At 37.7% G+C, this 19,323-nt stretch overlaps 2 protein-coding genes and 1 long non-coding RNA gene across 3 annotated transcripts; 2 read left to right on the top strand and 1 right to left on the bottom strand.

Annotated features, from left to right (window-relative positions):
• Positions 1-305: 305 nt before the first annotated feature.
• LOC101174762 (caspase-1) lies at positions 306-5,868 on the bottom strand. Its single transcript, XM_004075373.4, has 8 exons — positions 5,743-5,868; positions 2,973-3,251; positions 2,780-2,862; positions 2,518-2,694; positions 2,207-2,447; positions 1,979-2,125; positions 1,768-1,877; positions 306-1,079 (listed from the first exon to the last, which is right to left on the bottom strand). Exons 1-8 carry the CDS (start codon positions 5,747-5,749, stop codon positions 957-959), a joined length of 1,167 nt encoding a protein of 388 aa, XP_004075421.1. The 5' UTR covers positions 5,750-5,868; the 3' UTR covers positions 306-956.
• LOC111948511 lies at positions 3,187-5,489 on the top strand. The gene is made up of 3 exons (XR_002874526.1): positions 3,187-4,135; positions 4,308-4,371; positions 4,515-5,489. It is a non-coding gene; the product is annotated as an uncharacterized LOC111948511 (long non-coding RNA).
• Positions 5,869-10,239: 4,371 nt separating the features above from the next.
• Positions 10,240-19,145, top strand: LOC101174364 (rab5 GDP/GTP exchange factor). The gene is made up of 9 exons (XM_004075371.4): positions 10,240-10,383; positions 10,914-11,096; positions 11,554-11,726; positions 11,849-12,027; positions 15,558-15,639; positions 15,723-15,855; positions 15,937-16,028; positions 16,113-16,369; positions 17,324-19,145. Exons 2-9 carry the CDS (start codon positions 10,936-10,938, stop codon positions 17,750-17,752), a joined length of 1,506 nt encoding a protein of 501 aa, XP_004075419.1. The 5' UTR covers positions 10,240-10,383; positions 10,914-10,935; the 3' UTR covers positions 17,753-19,145.
• Positions 19,146-19,323: the final 178 nt, after the last annotated feature.

Here is a 19,323-nt window from a genome sequence, read left to right as displayed (position 1 = left end):
TCCGGAGCCTCAGGTTGCAGACCCTTGGGCCATTGCACATAATGCTTTTTTTTTACTTTATCAAGTTTGCAATTCTTAAGCACATCATGTCCTACTTTTTCATATTTCAGAGTTATTTCTAAAAAACCTCAGTTCATTTACACAGCTGAGTTCTTGTTTTTTTCTTCAGTTTGTTGGTAGATTTTCTCTCCCTCTCAGCAGGGAGTTAACCACCATCTGCTTCTTTTTTTCTGACCAACATCTCTCTTTTTAAAGATCCAAATCCCCTTCAGGATTCTTAGCCCACTCAATCAAACTACTTGAATTATTTTTTTCTTCTTTTTATTGGTCAAAACCTAGATCACAAACTCCAGGAATACGTTACCACAGAGCTCAAGCAAGATCCCTATAATAAGATAAATTTTATTTAAAAGAAACAGTTATTTTTCAGCTCATGTGTGCATGTTTTTGGTAAAGTTGTAGCCTGCAACACAGTCTGTCAGTTCTAAGGTCGAGCCACAGCACTTTGAGAGCGATTTGGAAAGGTTTTTCCTTTCTGAGCATGAATGATATCTATAATTTTATTAATAAAGATTTTTAAAAATGAAAGATTACAAAGACATTTCATTTCATCTTCATAGGCTTTTTGTTTTTTGGCACACTGCAAAAACAGGCCCCTTAGAAATAAATCTAAACAATTCTTACCTCATTGGTAGATTTTTGCAAAACATTTCTGCTAATGGAGTAAAGAAAATTGGTCTTACCAAGAAATCTTTTTTAAGAAAAACTTCTAACCACGTTTTCTCAAACTAAGATTATTTTGTGAATAAAAAACTTTCTTGATGGGATTATTTTATTTGCAAGACAGAAAACAAGAATTTCTTCTTGAAACAAGGGCTTTTTTAATTTCTTAAGATTCAGTTTTTGCAGGTCAAGAATTTTAAAGCATAATTAGAGGTGTTGTTGTAAACTTTGCATCATGAATGGTTTGTGTCTCCAAGGCCTGGATAGAAGTAGAATTGCTTTAGCAGCGTGCATCTCTCGATGGTCGCCATCTGTCTGTTGTGTTTGAATGCAAAGCTTTCAAAGCGGAGCATCACCTGTGCAATGAAAAAACAGAGGGAAAAGTTGTAACGTCTGCTTTTGTTCCTTGAAATGTGTGCAAGTAGAGGAAAATGAAAATGTGGTTTGAGTGTTTTAAATACTGGACATATTCAGAACATCCCCCAGCTTTAGTTTCAAAAACTAAACGAAAGTAAGAGGAAATGTTTAAAGGAGTGTTAGGGCCACCATAAAATAAAGAAATAAACAAATATATTATAATAAAGTAGTAAAATAATGAAAATTATTTAAATTTGTCCAAAAAAAAGGCAAGATTTTGCAATAAAGTCATACAATTATGTAAAAATCTAGGCAATTTAGGAGAATAAAGTACATTTTGCTTCAAAAAGTTGTGATCTTACAATGAAAAAGCTTTTTTTTTAAAATAAAAATATCACATTTTACGGACCCCCCCTCCCCCCCCCAGTTTTCTCTTTTCTCCGCAAGAGAAACGAGTTTTGTTTTACATTCAAAAATATTCTAGTGATAGAAAATCATTTGAAGAGTACTGGAGTAAACCTTAAAAATGACTTAAATCCCTAATTTCTCCGCTCAGATGCTTGGCTTTAAAGACACAGAGCTGCTGGTATGTCGATGCATTAATAATATTTTCATTCATGTGCACATGAAAGTTTTTATAACTGATAAAATGTCCAGTTGAGAGCAGTTTTTATCATTATATCTTACTTTTCTGAAGAGCTCCTGAATGTACAGTGTATCTGCATCCGTGTTGAATATTTCAACAATATACTGGATAAGGTGGGACCCACGAGCTCGGCACCTGAAAGCCTTAGTATCTGTAGAGAAAACGTGCAAATAAAAAAGCAAGTGTTAAATTTTTATACAGCCTACATTTTTTTTTAAATGGGAGTTTCCGATGTACAGTAGCTGAACTGACCGGGAGTGCAGGAAAGAAGTGAAATAAAATCTTTCTCTTTGTGCACAAATCTCAAGTTGTCCTCCAGTAAATCTCCTGCAGCAGCTGGATGTAGGAACTCTTCAGCTTGGTTTCCACTATCACTGATGCACACAGATCCCGTTTGATCTAAAAGGTTTGACATATTTTATTGATTAGAAAAAACCCACAACTGCTTATATACTGTATCCATTTTCTGTCAGAAATCACCTCCTCTGCAGGCCTGGATGATGATGATTTTGGGTTTATCCAACAATGCTGGGCATTTTTCTGGGCCCAAGTGTTCATAAATGCTGTTGACAGGAAACTCGTCTGGATTTTCGTCGTCATGTTTCCATTCAACACCAAGAACAGCTCCCAGCTTCCCGTGGGACATGAGAACCACGATCACGCTGTCTGTCTCCTTTAGTTTGGGGTGTTTGGTAAACTCAATGAAAGCTTCATTAATTGCCTGTCAACAAAAAAAATGTTGCCATTGGCCGCTTTACAGCAAAGTCATTTTAACTCTTTAATTAAAGTACCTTTCCAGTGAGGCTTTTGTGTTTCACCACTTCATAGCCGAGCTTTGAAAGCAGTCTGTCCATATTCTCCTCATCTTTTTCAGCTCCTGCTCGGTTCAATTTCTCATTAGAAAACTTAATGTTCGTGATCATCAGAGCTACGCGACTCTTGTAAGAAGCTTTGGTCACAGGATAAACCTAAAATAGTTTGAAAATGAAATTAGAAAAACTATTTATATTTTAAATAAAGCCAAAAATGAATTTGTTAGGAGGCACCACTGACATTTGGATCATTTTGTGTCTTCTTCCAGAAATCCTCTGCGGTAAGGACAGTTGTTGCTGGCTCATCTCTCTGTGAATGTGAATCTTGAAAGCACAAATTCACTTTTTAAGAAGCTTAAAAAACTTTTTTTGTATGTTTACATGTCATTATTCAGATGGATTTCTTTTGCTAGAAACATGTTTTGAATTCCTACTTGTCTGAGCTGGCTCCGGACAGGACAGACCCAGTTCAGAGAAAAGAATTGGATCCTTTTGTTCAAAGTGATTAATCATCATCTTGCTGGCGGTGGAGCCTTTTTTCCTCACGGTGTCGATGAGACTGCGGGCCATGTCTGCTCTTGACTTTTCTTCGCATATTGACTCTCTCTCCTCATCATTCAAAACTTTGTCTTGAAGAAGCATGTCAAGCAGCTGAGTCAAGACGGGCTTGGACACTTTGTCCACAAACTTTAACCTCACTTTAAAAAGCTCCTCTAGAAAATACAGAAAAAATACAAAACTTTTACAAACTTATTGTACCACAGCAAAACTTTGTAGCAGTGTGACTAGAGAAACAGGGGCCGTGGCCTGGAGTCAGAACGTTCAACCTCTGATCTGATGATCCCACGTTTGCTTTCCATTTAGCCCTTCACCATGTGTGAAAGTGGTTGCAAAGTGTCCTTGGGCAAGAAGACACTGAACCGCACATTGCTCCTGGTGGTTATGGGTTGGTGCCGGTGTTTATTAGCAGAGCGGCCAGCGCCACCTTCAGTATGTGAATGTGTGAGCATAGGTGGTGTAGAGCACTTTGAGTTCTAAATCAAGATAGAAAAGTGCTATATATAGGTTTATGCTATTCAATACATATAAGTTTGAATAAAAACAAATTTTAAAAAATATATAACAAATTGTTGTGTTTTTTGTTGTTGTTCTCCTGCAAAAACACTGTTCCTGCTGGATGCAGGGGCGCAAAAAGTGGGTATGCAGCGAATGTGTCGCATAGGGGCGCCAGCCAAAGGGGGCGCCAACACGAAATTGTGAAAATTATTTAAAGAGCGTATTTTTTAATTTCACAGCTGTTTGTGCACATATATTTACATGATATGATCAGTAACAGAAGCACATCGTAACTGATTGGGCGCCCCCACCGCAGGCGCTCCTCCCTCCCTCAGGTCTTGCAATCCAGCACATGCACGCGAGAACGTGCTGGAGCGCGCTCTGTTGATTGTTTTTATTTGAATTGAGTGATCATCGGATTACAGGGTTAAATGGAAAAGCAAAAGAAAAAACAATCTGGGGCTCAAAACAGAAAACGCAATAGGAACAAAGATGTGGTGAGAATGAAGAAAAGTTTCTCTAAATGGTTGAGAGACAGCAGGTACGTCATAGCCGTGATAAAAACAGGCTTGGAAACATTCAGGTTAAAGCTACCAGTAACTACACCACTAACTGATATCCAACACAAATATAATTTAAATTTAAAAATGTTTTTATTTTTTCATATAGTTTAGTCACTGTATTCTTTGAAAATCTTCCTAACACACATACAGATGAGAGGATGGAGAGAAAGACGAGAATAGAGAAAGAATCAGGACAGAAGGAGGAAAGAAACAGGTCGGTCTTATGGTGGATGCTCAGGGCAAAGCCAGTTCATATCAAGTCAGTCATTTTCAAATAGTATTATTCATTTAAAAAAACATGCATTAGCAAGATGTTTAATTTATTAAAAACATGAAATATTTCTTGCTTGGCTATAGGATTTAGTGGAGAAGAACACAGACAAGAGCTGAAGGAGACAGACATGAGTTTGGTGATCTGATAGAAAAGAGAGCAGAGATGACTTAAGGTAGGAAAAATTAAACTATTGAAGTCACAAAAACCAAGATGCTCATTCTGGTTTAAATTTCTGCTGACCACCTGTTCACTTATTTTGGGAAAACAAGTGCAGACATACCTGACATGTCAGTCCCAACAGAGAAGAATGAGGAGAGAGGTTCAGATGATGATGATGATGATAGAGAGCAAGAGAGACGATCAGCTGATGATGAAGAGGTAAAAGAACAGAGAGGTACAGAGGAGAGGGCTGGGGCAAGGCATTACTCAGAAGATCCTTCTGAATGGCCTCCACCACACAGATTTGGGGAATCATTGAGGCAACACACTGTTGAAAATGGCTCACAAAAATGTTCTGCTGGGTCATTTCCAATCAGAAAAGAAGTAATGAGATGTATGCATTTAAACAATAAAGGTTTTGTGTGGGTGCTTAGATATCTTTAGGTGAGGAGGATGGGACGTTTTATTATGTGCATTTATGTCTCTGTGTGTGTGTGAGGGGGGGGGGGGGGTATTTTGGCCGCATACCCCTATGAAATTAGGTAGTTGCGCCCCTGGCTGGATGTCCAATATCCTTTTGTATAATTACCTCTAAAGGCGAAAGTAAATGCTTTCAAGCTTTCACGCCGTTTTGCATCTCACTGCCAGATTATTGGCTATAAAACCAGAGAAACTGAACTCTGTAAATCAAATCTTGAGGCATCAATGTTTCAAGCTCCAGGTTTTTGTCCCAAGAAAGAAACGAAGTTGTTGTCTTTGAGACAAAAAATAAAGTTGGTACATGTACATATACAATGGTCATTTTCAAGTTTGTGTATGTTTGTGTATATGTATGTTATAGAAATACACGTTATGCAAGCTCAGTTTCCGCTTTGAGAGCAGCGGTTTCTAGTCTGAATGATGACCAAGAAGAAAAAAAAGGTTTGAATAACATCGTGTCAGGGGCTGAACAAAGTCTTTCGTCGCTACTTTACCCCTCTTTTTACATATCAAAGAAAACTATGAACAAACTACAACAAGCCGGAAGTCTCCAAAATGAAACTAAAATGCAGCGCTTTGCGCACAGACGAACTCAGAAACCACCGACTCTTCGTTCAGTTTCATAACTTTTAATGACTGCTTAAGCTAAAGTGGTATAGAAAAACATCCTACCTGCCATGGCCCAGGTCTCAGGAGATCCAGCTGCGGCCAGAATTTCCGCTTTGAGCTGGCGCGTAAAATGCGCACCGACACCCCACGCATTCCCAGCTCATCTTTCCGTGTCTCCGCCTGGTGTGAGCCCGCCATTGGCTTCATCTGTCTATATGTAATAATACTACAGACTAACTTAACTCTTATTTGACAAACTTGATATGATAGTACTTCACAAAAGATCCAAATATACTCAAACTTGTCTCCTTCTGAACGTTTTGTTTACTGACAGTAAAGTTGATTGTTTGATACATCTTTTCTCGTTTTTGCAAGCAGGAAATGAGTTCTGGGAACACACCAGCCCTGGGTTGTTCCTGTGGTGCTTTTTATGTATATAAATATCAAAAAATGACCATATGTATTTCATGCACCTTCCAAATGAAATCATATGTGTTTAATTTATTCATATTTGGAAAATGAAAGTGCTTAATTTTATAATTACATGAAATAGTTTTGTCTTAAATTTTCTTTTGATAACTAAGCTGCATTAAAGTAGATTATGGAATATTGTTTAAAAATTACAAAAGCATATAACAACTAAATTTTTCTTTTGACCGTAGCCAGTATACATCATATATGTGTCCATGCTTGTAGCACATGAACGTGCTTTTCATTTATAGCTTCTGGTACAAAACTGATTACTGCATGTGTGCAATGTAGTACACCTTTACAAACCAATATTCTTTTATAATGTTTTTTTTCTAATTTGTGTTTAACTGTTTTTATTCCTTAATGTCTCATCTTTGTGTTGTTGTATTGGTTTGACCTTGTGTAGATCACTTTGGGCCTCCTTGGATGCAGGTGGAAGGTGCTCTCGAAATGAAAAAAGGAAATTCACAACTAGCGACATGTAAAAAACATCAGATGAGAAGTAAGATTCATTTTTTAAAGGTCATAACATGGAAACTATCATTAATTTTAACCAGATTCTAGCAGTTATGATCCAGATTTTTCTCGTCGAGGTTTAAGGTTTTCAATAAAGAGGTCACATTGTCATCCACAGTCTGTTTCCTCAGGAGGCCTTGGCAGCTGGACTGAAGAGGTGAGATTTCTTGGATCCATCCTATATTTCGTTGATTCCACTCTGTTCTTTTTTTGTGGTGATGTCTGTTCGGGGTCCTACTGAATGTAGCATACAGACACAGTGCAGTGTGAAAGTGTGTGTGCTAAAGACAGAGTCAACTTAGACTGCGTTTTTTGTCAGCTTAACACACTTGTGTTACTCCTTTATGGACTCCATCATTCAAGACCGATTCAAGAGGTGATGGTCCCCTTAGAAGGAACACGTTTTGGTTTTTAAGATTCTTTGAAGAGTTTGAGAGAGTGTATTTGCTTAGTTTATTGAATATAAAATGCATTATCTTTATTAAAATACCATACCAACCATGTTTGATTCCGTTAAAACACTATAAAAGTTATTTTACCAGGTTGGCTTCTCAGAAAGAGACCGAAAAGTAAGAAATAACTAAACCATCAAACTTGTTTTGATTTGATTTGATTTATTGATTTATTTCAAGCATTGTAGTCAAAGCAATATAGAATTTACACATATTTATCAAACTCATTACAGATATGATGAAATGCTTCACTAAAGTTAAGTAGAGCTTAATTTAATGTTTGAAAAGGAGTGGGAAAACGCAAGCTTATATAATTCCACCCCTACTGAGTTCATTAATTTTATAGTTTTACAGTTTTTGAAATCCAGTTCTGATCAGATAAGATTCTCTTCAAGTAACACCATCCAGTGCCTTGTAATAATTGATTAACATCAGAAAACATTCATTCATAATTTCATAAACAGTAACAGTACTGATACGTAATAATTATTGATTATAATTAGAACACATTATCACATTATACCATTAATTATTGTTACACATTGCAAATCAAGTAAACAAAATCGATAGCTTATTTATTGTAATTAAAACCTTTCAGTAATCATTAATGCACACTACAATGTAATATTCATTGGTTGTAATTAAAAGAGCTTTGATTATTTCACCAGAATCAAGTTCACACATGTATTTGGAATTATTCAAACACCTGTTGATCCTTAACTCCTCGTGTCTTCAGATCCTGAAATCAGAGTTTCTTTATATCCTATTATTGAATATTTGGATATTTGAACATTGTTTGAGTTCATTACTTAACCCATTCCAAAGTTTAGTGCCACACACCGACACAAGGAAACTTTTCTTTGTGGTTCTTATGAATTTGATCTTGAAGTTCCTACATCCCCTCAGTTTGTAACCTCCTTCATTTTCTAAAAACTGTTTTTGGATGTTGAATGGTATTGATTTCCCACTGGCTCTGTATAAAAGTTGCACAGTGTAAAAACCCACAAGGTCATGCAGTTTTAAAAGTCTAGATTGATCAAATAAATTGTTTGTATGATCAAGATATCCGGCTTGATGTACAACTCTGACGGCTCGTTTTTGAAGTAAATAGAGAGGATGTAGTAAGCTCTTCTAATTATTCCCCCAAATTTCTATAGAGTAGGTGAAATATGGGAGTATGAAGGAACAGTACAATAAATATCTACTGTTGTATTTTAATATATATATTTAGATTTATTTATGATTGAAATACTTTTTGAGACTTTAGTTTGTATATGTTTGATGTGTGGCTTCCAACTTAGTTTGTCATCGAGAAAAACTCCTTAGAATTTTATTTTTTAATTTGATTTCTGTGATACTTTCAATTAAGACATTGTTTATTTCAATTGAGAGCTCTTTATTAGCGTTGTAGTTACCAAAAAACATCACTTTGGTTTTATCTAGGTTCAAAGATAATTTGTTGTAATCCATCCATAATTTTATTTATTTTAACTCTGTGTTTACCACATTGATACGTCCCCTGTGACTATTTGTACAATAGAATATGTTTGTGTCATCAGCAAATAATATGAGTTTCAAAAGCTTTGAAACATTAAATATATAATTTATGTAAATATTGCATGGCAGCAGGACCAGGATTGATCCTTGTGGGACACCACAACTTATCTCTTTGAGTTTGTTAATTGGACAGTTCTTATTGTAAAGTGAGCTAAATATTTCTAAAAACACTTATAAGCGATATCCACATCTTTCTGTGTGTACACAGATTTCAAGTTTTGTGTGGATAAGTCATTCTTTAGAGCATTCATGGTTTCTTCATTTCTTAACCTTGTGTAAACTGATTCTTTTAGCGTTTTCTTTGTGTTGACATTGATGGCAAATAGTGCAGAAACTGGTAAATTATCAGTTATGTCACATATCATTAGTCCACTCATATGAGTGTATTCTATATTATTTGTGAATATGTTATAAACAAGAGTAGCACTTTGAGTAGTGATTCTGCTGGGTCTTGTTATGGTTGGATATAAACTCATAGCATACATTCTGCTGATAAAGTCGTCGGTGGCATTATGTTTGCTGGCGTTTATCAGATCAATATTGAAGTCTCCACAGATGAATAATATTTTGTTATTTAGAGAGGTAAACATCTTTTCCATCCAGTCACTGAACACTTCTAGGCTTGACCCTGGAGACCTATAAACACAGCTTATAATGACATTTTTCCCTGAATCGTTTGTTACATATTTCAATTGTAAGACATTCCAGTACTCCATCCACTGCAACAGACAATTTATCAATTACTGTAAACTTCGTTTTTTTCACATATATTGCGACTCCTCCACCTTTCTTGTTTACTTCGTTCACATAGTTAAATTCATAGTTTTCCAATTCAAAGTCAGTGTCCTTGTCGCGGCTGAACCAAGTTTCAGGTATGGTTATGATATCAAAGCAATGCCCCATATTCTGTAGATAGTCCTTGATGTATTCAAAGGTTGGTATAGATGCTTCTGCTGTTAAAGTGAATAATTGACAGCTTTTCTTCTTGGTTAAAAGAGTTTTTGAACTCATCTATGCTGTGATATTTGCAGTCCATATTAACAGTGGAAAAGAATAAATCAGGGTCGATGTCTTGAAGGTTGTTGTCATTATCACTGAATATTTTAAGGTCAGTTTGCTCACCATTCAGATCTCTCTGAGAGTTGTGGTTGCAGGTGACTGTTGAAGAAAAAGTGTTGTCTTTTTAGAAGCCATGGAAAGTAGAGTTCATCTCCTCATTTCTCCTCCTTGGACTGCTCAGGGGAGTCACAGAGTTTGGCATAAATGTGACTGTCTTTTACCCAGGTTCCTTGAATTTTCCCCAGCTTTTTCAAGTAACTTGCTCTTCTGGCGATGTCTGCATTCCTTTTGTTTTGTTTATTAGAATTTTTTTTAATCCTTTTTTTAATCAACACAAATTTCAGCCATACTAAATGCTAGTTAATTATGGCAAAAAAAAATGTGTTTTTTGCAGTGAAGTATAAACCAGGAGGTGGTGACTCATCCAAGATGGAGGCTGCAGTTTTAGATAATCTCCAGTAGATGGCGACACTAACTGAAGCGTCTGTGCACTGTGTCTGTTAGAACAGACAGTTGAGCGAAGAAGGAAGTACTGACAGACAAAATGGCTTTAGGACGAAGCTAGCTGCCGTAGCTAATGTAAACAAAACCAACAAGTGACGGAGGAGGAAAGGAGGATAACATTACCTCATAGCTGATTGATCTAAATGTAAATACACGTTAAGTTATAACTATCAGTACCTTCATTCTACCAACATGAGTAATTTGAACGCCAATATGGCAAATTATTTAGCTTGAAGCTTGCTTTGCTAGATTTGCTCGAGACGAGTCGCAGTTGTTGATTAGCTTCGCTTGTTGATTAGAGTTATGATGGATGACAAGTACTTTACATCGCAAATTCTAAGTTATAACTTTATAAAAACCGATCGATGATAGTAGGATATGACCGTCTTTGTTTAGAAAACAACATATTTAAAGGTAACGTGAGAATTGGTACATGATCATGTTAGCATTCATCATGGTATGTTTGTTAAATGGAAAACTGGCGTCACATTTACTGTTGTTTAATTTAAGTATCATAATAATACTTTCGAGGTATAAGCTTGAAGCAAGCTAAGAAGTCGTGTGTTGTTATAGTGATAATTAGATTACGTTTGATTAGTGGTTTCAGTAAAGCAGATGTTTTTGAAGCCTTGTTGTTGCAGCAGATTCAAATATATATGTCCCTCGATCTTCCAGCATATGTGCTATAACTTGAAGGATGTCAATCCAGAGACGCGGGATCCACTTGGACCAATCGGAGCTGCTCTGCAAAAAAGGATGCGGGTTTTATGGCAACGCAGCCTGGCAAGGCTTTTGCTCCAAGTGCTGGCGAGAGGAGAAGCAGAGGCAGATTCAAGAGGACTGGGCTCTAGCAGAGAGGTGTGTTGGCCTCCTGTCACATTTGACAGTACTATTAAATTAGATTTTTGTTGACTTATGATTCCACTGAAATTCTAATAAATGTTTTACATTTTTATTCCAAGTTTTTTTAGGAGAAACAATCTATTTGCACAGAACATATGATTTAAAGTATAAATGTGTACAATGTAAAGCACAGACATGTAAACAGTGCTTTATAAATAAAGGTTATTTGATGTTTAAACAAAGATGCAAAGTTTGTAGTTTAAATGTTGAATTGCTACATTTAAAGCTGACGAAAAACATTTTTGTTACTAAAATATATTAAAATATCAGTGTCTACTTTTCTAAATAGCTCAAATTTTAAACTACAAACTACAACTTTGTGCTTGCTTTTTTTCTTTATGATGTTGGCTCAGATCTGTTTTTCAGCCTATTGATACAAAAGCTTGAATTCTTTTTCTTTTGTTTTTTACAGACTCCAAAGAGAAGAGGAAGAAGCATATGCAAATAGACAACAAAAGAGCCAGCCACAGGCTGCAGTCACTCCCTTTAACAAATTTGAAGAAAGAAAAAATAAGGAAAAGTCTAGCAAAGTCCACACAGTTACAAAGTTTTTTACTCCTTCCACAAAAACACCACCAAAAAAAGGTACATCTTGTGTAAAAAAAAAAAAGCTTGATGAGTTCATTTTAAAAGTGATTCTAGAAGGCAGCACAGATATGAAGGCAGCACATGTGTGGCTTAAAATTAATATGTAATGTTTCCACCAGACGCTGCTCCTTTTGATGCTCATTCAGGCCCAAGTCCCAGCTCCTCAACAAGGAGACACTCCTGCTTGGAAGATGAGCGCGCAACACAAGAGTTCATTGATTTTCTCAAGCCCCTAAAGTCCGGCCGAGAAATCTTCAAACAGTGTCGGGCCTTTACTGAGGGCATGGTGTATAAGCAGGTAAGCTGCTCACATCCAAGCTTTCAATCGTTTTAGCCTGAAAGGTTGATAGTGAAGTGAAATGAGCAACAGGGAGGACGTATTGACTGCTTTAAAACTATAACTGCTTCTGTTCACCTCATTTATTTAGTAACAATCTTGTATTTTCCAAATGCAGACATTGCTAATATTTTCTGTTAACTCACACATTTGCCTAATTTCTTTGGGGGGTTTTCTGCTCCTTCCTGTCTTCCTAAACTCTCAAGAGTCTTTCTCTTTGGTTTTGAAAGAGAAACATTAAGCTAGTGTGAGAAGTTCTACAAAGTTTATTTATTTATTTATTTTTAATCTGCTGTTTTCACCGTTAATCACAACTTTATTTCTCTTAATATTATTCACTTCTGGCCAAGTTTTCCTTATTTACCAACAACATTCTGGGGAATAATGTTAGGAATCCCAATTTAGGATGTAAGGGATATGTTCAGAATTTTTTAATTTAGATTTCATTTCCAAGTTGTGTTGCACAGAGGCTACGTTCACACTGCAGGCTGAAACGACCCAATTCCGAATTTTTTCCCCCTAAGCGGCCCAATTCCGACCTTTTCATGACAGTCTGAATGACACAGATCCGATCTTTTCAATTGGGACCCAGGCCCCGTGGGTTTGCCGTCCTGATTCCGAATTGTAGCCGTTCTTTTCAATTGCGACCGCCGTCTGACCGCAGGGGTTGACATAGCCCAGAAATTTGCACTGGCCCACAGGGCCAGTAGTTTCTGAAACTTACTGGCCCTGCCTGAAAGTTACTGGCCCGACACCGCGCATAGCGGGACCCGCCGCTCCTCAGGTGCTTGCAACTTTAGGGGGGTCCGGGGGCATGCCCCCCCGGAAACTTTTAATATGGTGCAATTTGGTGCATTCTGGTGACATCACTTATTTTTCTACACTTTTCAATGACTGAAAATAGACCATATCAAACTTAAATCTGCTCTAGTCTGTTTCAGATGTTTTGAAGAGAGCACTGCAGTGTAGTAGGTAACACTAGTTCAGAAGTTTTCATGGTGCTTCTAACGGCAAATATCGCAATAAATCATAAACCTTAAATCTGTTAAAACAATCTAATGGCAGCTTGAACCATTTAACGAATCAAATAAATCCCTCAATGCATTTGACCAATCGGATGGACGCCTTCACATTGTTGACCAATCAGATGGAGCCCTGTTATGTTAGATGTTTGTAACCTATGTCAACGAGGGTCATTTGGAGTATAATTTTTAAACTGGGAATGGTTATTTGGTTATTTTGCTGTTTGTTTATATACCGCAAATTATATCGTTATCGCAATTTTAATCTCTGATATTGCATATCGCGAGTTTTCCTCATATTGTGGAGGTCTAACTGAGATCATTCAGCTAACTAGAAATACTTACTGCTTACAGTGTTGTAAAGAAAAACTAAATTAAGTAGTTTAACATTCTACTGCATTTGAGTCTGAGATTCAGGTATTTGGAGTTGCCTTTGATTCTATGACATTCAGCTTAAAGCTTAGTGGATACAGTTTCATCTTCAATGCATTCATTAAATATCTTGCTGTCCATACTACTAATTATACCCACTACTCCATCCAACATATTCCTATCTATTCCTGCCATGTCTTCCACATCTCTGACATGCTTCAGTCTCTCTTCAGTGACGGTGTCGGATTTATAATCAAATGTAATAATAACCCACTGGCTTGTGCCTTCGTTGTTGCTGTTTAACATTGTTTTGTATTGAATTGTTACATTCAATAAAGTTTGAAAAAAAAAAAGTAGTGAGCGCGTGCCGCGTGGTGCTCGGCAGTGAAAGCTGCGCGCGCGCAGGCGGGAGAGAAGGAGAAGTGATCAAAGGTTTCCCATAGAAACCCTTAAAGTCTGAACACAGGACTAGCAGAAAAACTAAATTATGAAGACGAGGTAAATCTACACGTTTTCGCAAAATTTACTTTATTGAAAAAGGTGAGGAATATATAAACCGTTAGATATTTTAGTGGCCCGAGCGGGCAAGTGAAAAGTAAAGTCTTGTGGTCCGCACTGCTCGAAAAACAGGACCGGGCCAGCGGACAAATGGCTATGTCGAGCCCTGGACCGGCCTGTACGTCATCGACACGCAACAAACGTCATCATTTTGCGTTAAAGTAGGCGGGAACGAGAACGTAAACATCAACCATGGTGGACGATGCTGCTGAGATCAGTCAGTGGAAGGGAAGCGAGATCCCCGATTGGATAAATATTTGGGCTGATCGCTCTTTTCAGGCCAAACTCCAGGGCTCTTATTGCAACTGGGCGGTTTTTGAAAAAATTTCCAGATAAAATGGCAGAGCGTGGTGTTGAACCTTTACCGCGATAACTTTTTTTTCTTTCTCCCCTTTGACCGTGCTCAAGCGCGGGGGACCCGAGGCGATCCTCCTCCCTGTTCTGATCCTTATATTCTCCAGAACGGGTTAATAAAGAGTCCATAGCATTTATTTTGGGGGAAACCTTCTTTTATTACCGTCCTCCGTAACACACAACATGAATGCGCGCACACACTGCCCCCCCCCCCCTATTCTCTATCGCGGCACGCGCTTGCACACACGCGGGCGAGCGGCTCCAACACATACACATTTCCATTCCACAACAGTGGGTACAGACGATCCAGACTCCATTGCCTTCTTAAAATGAGAAGATTGTAATTGTGCTGCTCCTTCGTGAAAATAAATTTAATATTACAAAAAGAGCTCCGCTTTTGACAACACTGTTGACATCTGCTCCGCAAACAAGTGACGTCGTTCACCGTTGAGTATTCTTCTGGCTTCTGCGCATGCGGGTCTCGTTTGGGTCGTGTCACGGTCACACTGGAGATCACAAAAGTTCGGATTTACTTGGAAATGTGAACGGTCTAGCAAACAATTCGGATTTTTTCAAAAAATCCAAATTGAGCATTAAGCCCTGCAGTGTGAACGTAGCCAGAGTGACCACAATTTATTCGGGAAGGCCTCAGATCCTTAAAAAGTCTTAAAAGATCTTAAATTCAATTCATATGAATAAAATGACGCCTTAAAATATTACATAAATTAAAGATTGGGTATTAAATAATTTCTCCTCAACGTGATGTGACTTCCTGTTACTAAAAAAAAAAACATTTCCAGCATGCATGAGAATCTTAATAAAGCATGAAAATCTTAATAAAGCAAACTACAGTTTGCCAAAACACATTGAAACTTCAATGGTGCTCATTGTGATTGAATCACATGTGTAGAGCCAGAAACTGCAGACTCTAGCTGTGTGTTCTATTTTATTTGTATATATGGTCTAAAGTGAGACTTTAAGTGTTTTTAAAAAGGTCTTAAAATCCTTAGATATAACTTCTAAAACTAAAAAGACACCTTACTATTGCCACATGAATAGTTTTTTTCACCCAGATTACTTTAAAACATCAATACTGAGAAACAATATGTCGATTATTTTGGCTAATTCAAATAATACGATGATTGTTATTATTGCCTGAATTCGAATGTTCTTTTTTTGTTTTAGGATATGGGAGCTGATGAGCTATCAGAATGTGTTCAGGATTTCTACCAGAACCTCTCGGATCGCCTTCAGGCCCAGTTCAAAGGCACTACCTCCTGTTTGGCCTCAGAAAGAATCACACCCAAATAGACGCTGCGTCCCAGTTTAACCGCCTCCTTTCTCTGCCAGGTTCCTCGGATCACGTAGAGAGTGTTATGGACGAAGTGGAGAAGTACATGATGACTCGTCTTTACAAAGCAGTCTTCTGTCCTGAAAGCACAGACGATGAGAAGAAAGACCTGGCCATTCAGAAGAGAATCAGGTTTGACAACAATTTCCTATCTTGTAGATAAAAATAGGAAGCTCAGATTAGTCTGACTGAACTGGTTGAGTGCTGTTACAGATCATTGCACTGGGTCACCATCGAGATGCTCTGTGTTCCTGTGGATGAGGACATCCCTGAAGTATCTGACCGTGTAGTAAAAGCCATCACTGGTGAGTTTGTGGTAGAAATACCACAGAAAAAAACATTCTCACCTCATCAACAATGAGCTGCACTAATTATTGCACTCATTCCAGATGTGATTGAAATGGATTCCAAGTGGGTGCCCAAAGAAAAGCTGGCCTGCATTACGCGCTGCAGTAAGCACATCTTTAATGCCATCAAAGTGAGCAAGAAAGAGGCGGCGTCTGCAGACGACTTCCTGCCCACGCTCATTTACATTGTCCTGAAAGCAAACCCCCCACGGCTGCAGTCCAACATCCAGTACATCACCCGTTTCTGCAACCCCAGCAGACTCATGAGCGGAGAGGACGGGTATTACTTCACTAACCTAGTGAGTAAAGCAACAGTTTTTAAGTTAGATGTGAATTTCACTTGCTTGTAAGGCATGGCCTGAAAGAATACATGGGATATAGCTACATACAGCTAAAACATGTTTATATTAATGAGAGTCTAGATTTTTTGATTTACTTCATTATAGTTGATTGGCATTTTTACTTAAAGAGAACAAAAAGCAGTTTGAGCTAAGACAAACAAAAGTAAAATGAAAAAAACAAATGGATAGACAGTTTGCACAGCAATTCAAACTTTTACATATTCACAATCTCATATTTTTTTAAATATTTATTTTATTTTATAAGGTGAGACTTTTAGCACACTAAAATGTGAGCTTATAACATGCAAAACATTTTGTAGCTTTGTTTCTCACTTCTGTGCCACAGCAAAATGGGATTAGTGACCACAGAAAATCAAAAGTTCTCACAGGAGGTTTGAAAAAAGGGAAGTAGATGAATGGGAAGTGGCGAATCCAACGCGTGAGATGTGAAAAAACAAGTTTTCAGTTCTTCACAACAGACTGGAACATTGACCCAAAGGCCACCGTGGTTACATTTCAACTGCTTATTATTAAAAATTATTTAAATATATCTTAAATATAAGAGAAATCCTCACAAAAGTAGAAGCAGCTTAGAAATTAAAGGACATTTGTCAAACCTGAGTTTGGTTTTTTTTCGCAATTCCGGTTAAAAGATCACCACAGTGTGTGGTAAAATGTTCCAATAAAAACACATTTCCAAAGATATAGGTGAAAATATTTACTGTTTTTAATAGAAGCACAAATGCAACAGTTTTAAGAAAAGAAGAAGTAGCTGCTTCTGCTGAAGGGGATTTCAGCCCAGGATCTTTATTTTTAGAAATAAAAGTTTTTGATTTCTAATTTTTAATTATTATTCTTTTATAATATTTTTAGAATGTTCCCATCAGTGACTCTCCTAATGACTCTCCCCAGTGCTGTGCTGTAGCATTTATCGAGAAGCTGGATGCCCAGTCTCTGAATCTGAGCTCTGAGGAGTTCGAACTCTACATGTCGGGCCAGGCATCCCCCAACTGGCTGCAGACCCGTGGCGCCTCCTCCTCCTCCTCGGGGAGCACCGCTCTCACTCAGGTCCACAACCAGGCCGACCTCTCTGTGCTGGACAAACGGGAGGAGCACGTCAGAAAGGGGGCTCGGCAGCTGGAAAATGACCTGATCGACTGGACTAATGAAGTGGAGCAGAAGGTGCAGAGCGCTTTGGAGAGCTTTCCAGCGGGCACGCCAGCCCCCGCTGGAACCGCGGCAAGTGAGCCAGCGCCCGCAGCGCCTTCAGCCATTGACTCTGAGAACGTTGAGAATGAGCTGTTGCCCCCGCCGCTGCAACCTCAAGTGTTTGCTGGTTAAGATGACCACTTCCAAACCCACTCCTGTGGAAGCTTTACTCCCCTGTTCTTTAACCCCCCCCCCCCTTGGAGGCATTCAGTCATGGCTGATCATCCAACGTCTTCTTTTAGTCTGTTGCTTTTAATGCCTTGAAGGCAGCTTTCTTTTAGAGCACTGACTTGCTTCCTTAGGGTTAAAAGAGGACGATGAACTTAACTGACCATCTCTATTCTGCTGTTTCACATCTAAAATGTGTGCTAGAAATCGAATATGTTTTGTTTTCTTATGAATGGCTTCATGAGCTGGAGTTCATTAGACTCGGTAAAGATTTTTTTTTTTTAAAGAAAAGTCAATATGTCATCCAGAAAAGAAAAAAAAGCATCCCCTTCACATCCTCTTTTAACTCTAAGCTCCTCCAGAACAGATCTGTTTTGGAAGTTCATCTTCAGAACCTCACAGACTGCGTTGTTGTTACATTTTTCTTTTTTTTTTAATGGTTTATAGCAATCCTCCAACATTCGGAACCAGATCTTTAATTGAACTGCCTCCCAAATATTCAGTAAAGTAGAAGGCAATAATTCTTCAGGATGATTGAAAAATCTAAATTATGGTGAAGCAAATTTCCTCTTAAAAAAATAAAATACTCTTGGGTGGAAGGAGTGTATGGATGTGAAGTGTTAGTGCATGAGGGAGGGCATGTGTGCTTCGTTCCAAATAATAAATCTATTTAGACAAATCCTGTGACGGAGCTGCTGTCACGCCTGACCTCTCCACCAGTCACAAGTTAGATGTACAGAAGTCATTTTATTTTTCTATTCGGTGACAGTAAACATGTCATTAACCCTGTAATATTTACAGTAGAACGTTCTTTGAAGTGGACACTGATGAAGCAGTTTCTTGCATCTTTGCTTTCCAAGAACAATTCAACAATGTAGGAAAATATAAGTGCTGATGTTTTTCTGCTGACATAAGCTGACCACTCCTCTCATGAAGATGAGATTTCCGTTTGATGCACTTTTCTTTTTCGCAGCATTTTAAAGCTCCTTTGACACCCTAGTAGTGTACGAGATACTTTAAAAAAAGTTTTGAAAAACACAAAGGCACCCTTTTTTTGCCTTTTGTCACAAGCTAAATTTTATTATTGTTTTCAGATTTAAAGTGTTTTCTTCATATTTCCAGTCTGTGACCGCTGTTTATTTTCTGTGTAAGGAGAGTGTTTATGCAAACGTAATCTAGCTTGAAAGATGTCTGTTGCACTGACTACAGAAGGTGTTTATCAGGAAATTCTTTGTTACATGATTTCTTTGAGAGGTTAACTCCATGCTTTTTATTTAATTGTAACTTATTGGGGCAGTATTGGTATGTCTGCATCTCTGGGTGTGCACTGATTAATAAAATTAAATTAAAAAAGAAACTCCACACTTCGTTTTACTTCCTGTTTTTTTAATTACTTCCATCTGGAATATGAAGTTTTCTTGTGTTTAAAAAAATCTTTCTGTTTTATTTGATGAACAATTTTTAACCTTTTTCTTATAAAGAAAATAAAGTCATTGTAAGCAAAACAAAATGAAATACATGTTTTAGTTTTGATC

This window comes from Oryzias latipes, chromosome 13, assembly GCF_002234675.1.
Source record: "Oryzias latipes chromosome 13, ASM223467v1".
Taxonomy (NCBI): domain Eukaryota; kingdom Metazoa; phylum Chordata; class Actinopteri; order Beloniformes; family Adrianichthyidae; genus Oryzias; species Oryzias latipes.
Note: the sequence above shows the minus strand (reverse complement) of the source record. Positions and strands in the feature narration are given on the sequence as shown.